This window comes from Leuresthes tenuis, unplaced genomic scaffold, assembly GCF_036924035.1.
Source record: "Leuresthes tenuis unplaced genomic scaffold, fLeuTen1.0.hap1 SCAF_9, whole genome shotgun sequence".
Lineage (NCBI taxonomy): Eukaryota > Metazoa > Chordata > Actinopteri > Atheriniformes > Atherinopsidae > Leuresthes > Leuresthes tenuis.
Window position 1 is genome coordinate 5,959,943 of NW_027325363.1, and position 8,673 is coordinate 5,968,615.

An 8,673-nucleotide genomic window follows, 5' to 3' on the forward strand; every position below is an offset into this window, starting at 1 on the left:
AAGAAAAGAGAAAATGCTGCAGTGTGTCCATTCAAAGGTGAATTAGCTTAACACTAAAGCACAACGTCGATGCTACAGCATCTCAGCAGAAACCATCCGTCTTCAGTGCTATTATTAATATTATTATTAACTATTATCGTAGTAGTCATTGGAAATTGTCACCGGTGTATATAAATATAAAATATAGCTTTACCACAAATATTAGTTAATCAATTTGTTTCATGTCATAGTTTTGCTTCAAATTAAAGTGATTTTAAATTTTTTATTTTTTTTTAAAAGAGCAAACTTCAAGGCTTTTGTGAACAAGTTAAGTCTTAAAGGTTAGAAGTACATCTAAGCACTTTTATTTATTCTTTTCAGACTGGTCTGCTTCTTTTTTTAATTTTTTTTTTATGAAATCCTCCACCTGTTTGAATGCACTTGCTGTAAATCCATTGAAAATGTACTCTGGCTTAACCAGGATACACTAAACTGAGGAAATCCACCCATTCTTGGATGGTTTATAGGAACAATGCAGATATAATCTGATCACATTTGGTTTATTTTCTGATCAACATTAAGTCTGAAAATGATTTGACAGGTGATGGAAAGCATGAAGAAACTTACTGAAACGTGTAAACATTGCTCGTCTTATGTCTCTTTCTGTAGATGGAAAGCATCTCCGTGGTCAGCCACATTGACAGTGTTGCATCATGGGACAAGAGAAGTGGACAGAGCACTTATTGGAGGCTCTCAGCTCTTACTCATCCACTCTTTCTGCTCTCGCTGTCAAACTAACCTTTTCCCATCTGCTGCAAGTCCAAACAGAGCCAGCTTTCCACCTCTGCTGGGTCGAAGCTCACAGATCGCAGCGTGTTTTTGACTTAAATGTCCGAGGTCATATCAACAAACTGTGCTGTTCTTTCTGCATTTTTGTGACACAGCCACCTGAGCTTCTGTTTCTAATGAGACGCAGCCCCAAATACCCAAAACACTGAGTTTCTGTTTGTTTTCTAACTAAAGACCAATTTGCTATCTGATTTCCCTGCTGAGATTTGATGTCTTTGTAAGAAATTGTCAATAAATTAAGAGTTTTTGTATATTATTTTTGCCTGATTCGCTATAATTCACTGCCTCTTGTCCATTTACTGATTCATCACACCTTCAGTCAACACCAATAACTTTGATATTATCGCTCATGTCTAACTATGTGTTACTGATCTTTGGTTATGTCTTACTCTGTTTAAAATGGAGGAAAATCCCAACATCCAATCAACACTTGGGCCGAATGAAGCCAGAGAGGTTATTTGAGTTCAAACCTAAGTGAAAGTTACTTTCCAAAAACCTCAGTTTGGTTCAGCAAATGTGTGAAATAAGGTCCTGAAAACCAAGTGTTTGTTTGCCAAAGGAGGCATTAAGGTTGACACGGAGCTAAGTTTAGCACCTCTGTAGTAGTTTGTGTGAATGTTACCAGCATCGGTGCATTAAATTTGATTTAATGTTCATGGATCCGTGCACTGTCACCACACTGGGGCACAGTATAAAACCCTTCCTGGTTTGTGTTTGGTTGAACTGTGGCTTTTACAGTTAAAACTGTTGCTTTGTCTCAGATGTAAAGACACGATTTCTGTTTTTAACAACTTTGTGTTTGGAAGGATCAAAACTGCTCAAAATGTCATGATCTGTCCATAATAATCAATCATTTTCAGGGTTTTATCTATTGGCAGCGATGCAGGATTCCCTGTTTATAGAACAGAAGACGGAAAAAGTCTGTGCGTCTGTATAATTTGAATAACTTTAGCCATTTCTTTGCATTTTTAATTTCCTTGGAACAATAATAATTCGAATCAGTGCTTTTTTTCACAAATAGGTGACATTTTATGGTAAATTAGTGTCATAACACATACTTTCTTTCAGCAATGGAAACCTAAACCAAGTTTTAGGTACATTTACTTCCACTAATCTTTGATAAAACTGAGTAAAGTCAGTGAAAAATGTGCTCCACCAAATGGTAGAGCAGGATGTTAAAGGGTTAATGTTTAGTTTTAGCAGCTTCTAGGTATAACTGGACAATTATTCTGAAATCATCCTTTGATGCATTTGTGAAACAAAATGTGGAAAAAAATTTAAAAAATCACCCAGAAACTAAAAAACTACTTTATCATCTTTATTTTTTTATTTGGCTGCAGCCCCGTTAGGCCACAACCAACCAATTCATCTGTTCTAAGAATCCAGCTGAACAGTCATAACAAAGTTTATTCTGATTTTACAGTTTTCAATTTAATCTGTGCAAAAACTAAACTGTGCTTTGTTTTGGAATGTCACATTGAGTATAAACCTGTATTATGCTGCATTTACGTGTCTGTTAAGCACTTTGTTACTGTTTAAAACGTACTGTACAAATCATTTTTATCGTTATAATAATCCCACTTTCTGTGAACAGTTTACAGTTGAATAATTCGTGTATTAGATCAAATAACTGATGAATCACATAAAGATACAGCCTAGATCAGTGAATGTGTCACAATTATAATATTTGTTTGCAAAACATTTTAAAACAGGCAGATATTAGAGAGTTTGTGCCAGCTGTGTGGATTCAATGTGATGTTTAATATTGTTTATAGGTGATTCTCTAATAAATCATGCAAAGTTTCTTTAGTAAACTGTCTTTAAAGGGTGCTGATTGAAGAGTTTGACTCAACTTTTGTGTGGATTTATGTTGTCAAACCAGCTAATTCTGTTGTAAAATCAACTTCTAAATCAGCCAGTTTCCAAGTTTAGTTTGTGTTTAGCTTCTTCGATGTGCTTCTCATGTGAAATCGCTCCAGTGACAGTGAATATGACACGATGAATTCTGTTTAAAAAAGTGCATATCAGTGTTAATCATCTTCCTCTGTTGAAGCAGCAGGTTCACAGTCTCACAGAAACGACATCTCATGTGCTTCGGGTTGAATGTGTTGTCGGGTTGAGATGCTCATGTCTCCTTCTTGGTCTGCAGCGGGAGATGAAGAGACGACGATTTCCTCGACAGGGCAGGTGTGAGTTTATCAAACAGCAGCACTGAGCTCATCATACCTGGAGAACCAAGAATGTAGGAGAACCAAAGTGTGAATGTTCATACAATTTAGAGATTTACTTTAAAAGAAAAACTCTAAAATTGATTAGACTCGGTAGAAATAGCTTTACAGATTCCAGATATAAAACAATATACAGTTTACAGATTAAAATTTCCTGGTGTTGATCAAATATTATGGATGAGTGAGGTTTGTATCATTTAGTGTCTTTTATAGATTGTGTATCATACTTTATCAACATTCAATAACAGACTAAAGTTCAACAGTAATATGGTGCTTTAATTGCTCAATAAGTTATCTAAAAACGTGCATATTTCCCTCTCATAAGTAGTAATAATATGTAACTTAAAATTAAAACTGAATTAAAACTCCAACATGAATCCACAAACGAATCCATTCGGAAGAAAAGAAATTTCTGTGTTTTTTTCCACCCTCAAACAAAGAGTAAATGTGTTTGTAAGCCAAACTTTTTAAGCAGCTTATTAGATTTAAATATGAGCGTCACACTAAGATGTGAAAGTCTTGCTTCAAACAAGCAGAAATGGCTTGATTAAAAACAAGATTCAGATGTTAGAGGTTGTCAGTTTGGCTGTAATTACTTTTCACAGACGTTTTCAGACACATTTATTCACAACTCTTCTGAGATAAACTCAGGGCGACTCACTGCTTTTATACCCTCCTGCTGTAGACTATTAACTACCAAAGAACCAACACCATAAAAAATAGAACAAAAAGAATAAATATTTACATATAAACATGCCTATAAATATTAAATAATGCATACTTTGCAACATTATTCGAATCAATATCACACCTTTCTCTATTACTTCCCCCTACTTGTAAACACGGTGTACTCCAGAAGCTCCTAAGCAGGTAATTGGGCCTGTTTGCTTCTCCCATGATGTGCCAAAATAAGGCAACTAGGAAGAGGTGAGTATTGCCATTACTTTGCTAAGAATATACTTTTGTAATATTTAACAAAAGTACAGATAACATGTTAGTTAAAATGTGCAAATACTGATTTAAGTTTTCTCTTTTACACAGGCTGGATGGCCTGTCCCACTCTGCAAACCGCTTAATTTCACTTTGTTCACATATTGCAGTAAAGAGACAGAAATTGATACATCTGTATACACGTTAAAGGGGAACTCCGGTATTTTTAAACCTAGACCTTATTGTACTCACCGAAAACAGTTTGGGGAAAGTCGACGTCCTTCGAAAGCTATTTAGATCGCGATCGCCGTATATCCATATAACGGAGTGAACAGGGCAAAATCTCGGTGAGAAGATAAACGTATTTCATGCCAGAAATAAGGTCTAGGTTTAAAAATACCGGAGTTCCCCTTTAAGTTACACTGCTTTCTGCCAGTTGCTCATAATTCAGATGAATACACGTCTGCACAGACAGTTTCACAGTGAGGGTGGAGGAACCGAAGGCCTCCAATGCAGAGTTCTGTTCAGTTTTGCTTGCAGAACATTAAAGTTTCAGGTTGAATATGAAGATGTGAGCTTGCAGCTCTGTAATGTTTGGTGGCTCTCATCTTTTTATAGATCACAGCGACCCACAGAGCCAAGCAGTGCGTTGAAATATACAGAAAAGTGCTGGAAACCAGTGTTTTTCCGTGCTACAGACCAGAAGGTTATGAGAACTTTCTGCCTTTTCACAAATGTTAAAGCTGGTCTTACCCAGCAGTGGGCCCAGCCAGTACACCAAGCAGTACTCCAGGAAGGAGTTCCCACTGCAGGGGAACTGCGTGGAGAAGGCCAGCGCTGGGTTGAACACTGCTCCTGTCACACGGCCACCTGGACACACACACAGAAAAACATTTACACACTTAAATCTGTGAGTGAGGTGGTTAATCAGTTTACAACCACTATACAGTATCAAAAAGCTGACCACATTGAGTCAGAAGAGAGCTGTTGAAGGTAAAAGTGAGACGAATGACACCAGTTTAATGTTTGTGATCTCTGCCAATCAGTGTCGGACTTTCATATAACTGTGAGTGTCAGACGGTGGCGACAAAAAAATTTAAAAAAGAGAAACTGGCATGAGGTTAGCATCTAAAACGCCAAAAACAAAAGTAAAACATGTTCTCTGCCTGCTGAAGTACCTCTGAGCAAGAGCCTGAGTCAGAATCACATGACCTTTGACCAATAACAAGTTAAACTCAGCTGGAGTTTGTTTAAAATGACCTTAGAAGAAAGGAAACAACAGTGTGTTCGTCGTACCTGCATACACTACCGTTGTGATGATCGCTGCGACTGCGTGCACGCGGTATTTCTCCTCCACCGACTGCGTCTGCGTAATTACGGTTTGGACCGCAAAGGCGCACGCGAGCTCCACAGCGGCGGCCTTGTGCAGGGAGGCATGAATGGGGCTGATGCACTGGAAACCGAGCAACTTATGCCGCACGTGCAGTCCTGACAGCCCCATACCCCAGACCAGCGGCACGGCCGCACGCGCAGCGGTGGCCGCCGCAAACTGGCACGCTATACGCCGCAGTGCACACCCACCCGAGAACTTCGCACGGTACGCGTGCTCGAGCGCGCCGGAGGGGTTCCCTGTAGCTCCTCTGAAGGTGATTCCGTGCACCACGGACGCCAGATACGTCAAGGTGAGCGCGAGTTGGGGTTCTATCCTGCCTACCTCGGAAAGCATCTTAAGTTCGTGCGTGCAGCAGCATAGCTGGAAAGTGGACACGAGCTCCCCAGCATACACAGAGAGCCCGGTGTCCGCAAGGGCCCTAGTCAGCAACCTGCGAGTCACATCGCTCAGCAGCACGATCACAACCAGCACAGACAGAGACACCGCCACGTCCGCACTCATGCTCGCGGTGGGTCTGCGCGCCCTGCCGGAGACGGAGTGTGCTTTTGGACGCTGTCTACACTTCTTTCGCTCACTGGTATAAGCTGATGGAAGCAGTGGCTGCGGCGGGGAGCTACTGCTCTATCCCGGAGGATGCGAGATCCATCCGGGAGAAAATGAGCTGCAGTCCCGGTTGCTCACATGGTGCGGAAGTGAGGGAGTTTCACTGTCGTCGTCCTCCTCCTCCTCCTGGTGCCGCTCCTATATGTTCTCCACTATTATTCATTTCCTTTCATTTTAAACCGAACTCAAAGTTGCCTTTTGTTAAATACATTTAGAAAAAGTGGTTGCCAAACTACTAAATGATATTTTAGCTGAACATAACATTGTTGATAAGTTTAACTCTGGGTTTCGTGACCTGAACTCTCCTGAAACTGCTCATCTTGGAGTTTCTAATGAAATTTTAATGAAGAGAGATGCCGGTGAAGGCTCTATTCCTGTACTTTTGGATTTAACAGCAGGATTTGACATAGCTGATCATGATATTATGATTTACATTAAAAACTTGGGTGGGCATTCCTGGATCAACCCTGGCTTTCCTGACCGCTTTGTGTCCCCATCTGTCACTTTCCTCTGTGGTGTGCCCCAAGGCTCTGTTTTGGGACCTGTTTTGTACTGTATTTACTACCACTTGGAGACCTTTAAAGAGGTTTCACATCATTGTTATACACATGATATCCATTTGTTCATTTCTTTTTCTCCACACAATATCTATCCTACAAGATTGTACTGATGCCATAAAGAACTGGATGGCTGCAGGTCACTGAGGTCCTCTGACCAGAACCTGCTGGTGGTTCGTCCTTCTAGATTGAAAACTAAAGGAGACCAGATTGCTTTTAATTAGTGGATATTGTTGTTGTGTTTGTAAGGGTTTCTGAACCTTTAATACCTTAGACATAACAATCATAACACATTACTAACTCATTTAGCTGAATTTCCTGTCACAGGTAAGGTCACCTTATCTGCAAACAGGTGAAAAAATTATATAGAAATATCGTTATGAGACTAAAATATTGACAGAAAGTTGGCTGTTCTTAATGCTAATTCTCCAAAGCTTGAAATACAGGAGAGGGAAACTGAAACTGAAACGTGGAACATCTTAGCTGACAACACGACAAATGTTTGCTTTTCTTGGCAGGAGATTGTATTGGTTGATAAACCAAAGTGCAAACAGATATTTAGACCATGAGATCGCACACTGACGAAAACTTAAGAAGTATTTCTATACCCATAAGGATTCTCCAGTCTGTATGTGCCTCAGGAGATATTTACCTCACTACACAACATGTCCTCCTCCTGGTGACATTTTGGAAAAAGTCAAGGATCACCAAAGCCATTATAAATCAGCCCCAGTGAAGCGTGATTATCTCCAGAAAATGTCATCAAAATCTGTCCAGTGGCTTTTTGAGGCATTTCAGTCTGAATCAAAGTGACAAACCTCATGTTCAACAGAGCATGAAGCTGACATGGCTGAAATGAAATCTATCAAATTTTAAGCGTGAGCAGAAAAGTGAAGCCAACTGAGACAGATGAAGGTTTGATAGATGAATTTCAAGAAAACATGAGAAGAAGTGGATCAGCAAAAATGCTGCTGGTAAAGCTGTGTGAGAGAAACATGAAAATGATCCTCCGTCTCTGCATGTCTCAGATATAAATGACTGTGAAACAGCCTGGGGAGGAGAGCCAAAGCTGCATTGTAGGTGCTGTGAAGGTGATCCCTGAGACCACCTCCTCTGTTCAATGATGGGTTTTCCACTTGAACATAGATGGTTTCCATGACTCCTCTCTCAACCCACCTGTCCTCTCTGCCCAGAATGTGTACATTACTGTCCTCAAAAGAGTGTCCCCTTTCCTTGAGATGTAGGTTCACTGCTGATTCTTGACCTTAGGAGAGCAACTACCAGTTGGACCTTGGATCCTGTGTCCAAAACTCGCCCTTTCAGGCAGGTAGACAATAATGACTCTAATGCATGTTGGTCACCGGGTTCAGTGACCAACCTGACCAACGACCCTCTCTGTTTATAAGCTGATGCTCCCACCATCCAGTTTAGAACTGAAGAAGCCTTTCAGATGAGAGGCGAAACGTCTTCAAGATCCAAGAAGAAGTCCGGTTGCCCTTATTTAAACTCTTAGGATTATGATGTCCTGGATGACTGAGAATCTTCATCAACATTTAGTTTCTGTTAGATTTCTCACATGGAAATTACTGTTGGCAAGTCTCCTGAAATTAGAAACCAAAGGAACAATTGCACTGATTTTTCACTGTAATTTTCAATAAAATGAATACATAAGTGTGAAAATAAGTGTCAATGCACACTGCTGTTTATTGCATTAATCTCAACCTCCACTTTAAATGACTCGCTCCATCTCACCACTAGATGCCACCATCTCCTCATTCTTCACACTTTTTTTATTCTAATTCATCTCAGTGTTAATTAACACAACATCCAGGTGGTTTGTTGAACAACATGCTTCAAGGATATTCAATTTGAATGTAGATGTAGTGGAGCAGGGCTCAAAACGTGTCTGTTTTCTTTGGGTAATTCATTTTTATGAATTTAAACAAGTTCTGTTTGATTTGAGTTTCTTTTGCTTTTTTGTTCTATTTTTATTTTTTCCAGTAGGATGTAGGTAGGTGTGCAAAATATACAAAAATATGTCTGTGAAATCCTTAACATCCAAGCTATGTTTCTGTATTTGTTGAAAGAATCTTTTCACTACATACTCTTAAATTATTGTACTTTTGATTTAGAT

General features: G+C 39.7%; 1 protein-coding gene across 1 annotated transcript; it reads right to left on the reverse strand.

Annotated features, from left to right (window-relative positions):
* Positions 1 to 2,132: 2,132 nt before the first annotated feature.
* aqp11 (aquaporin 11) lies at positions 2,133 to 6,080 on the reverse strand. Its single transcript, XM_072392029.1, has 3 exons — positions 5,283 to 6,080; positions 4,740 to 4,856; positions 2,133 to 3,054 (listed from the first exon to the last, which is right to left on the reverse strand). Exons 1-3 carry the CDS (start codon positions 5,878 to 5,880, stop codon positions 2,954 to 2,956), a joined length of 816 nt encoding a protein of 271 aa, XP_072248130.1. The 5' UTR covers positions 5,881 to 6,080; the 3' UTR covers positions 2,133 to 2,953.
* Between the last annotated feature and the right edge of the window lie 2,593 nt (positions 6,081 to 8,673).

What these genes read in the sequence shown, in the direction of transcription:
- aqp11 (XM_072392029.1), bottom strand. Translation starts at nt 5,880, where the DNA reads ATGAGTGCGGACGTGGCGGTGTCTCTGTCTGTGCTGGTTGTGATCGTG. An exon ending in CACAACGGTAGTGTATGCAG is followed by an intron (nt 4,857 to 5,282) that starts GTACGACGAACA and finishes GTGTGTGTCCAG; the next exon opens with GTGGCCGTGTGACAGGAGCA. An exon ending in CTGGCTGGGCCCACTGCTGG is followed by an intron (nt 3,055 to 4,739) that starts GTAAGACCAGCT and finishes TTGGTTCTCCAG; the next exon opens with GTATGATGAGCTCAGTGCTG.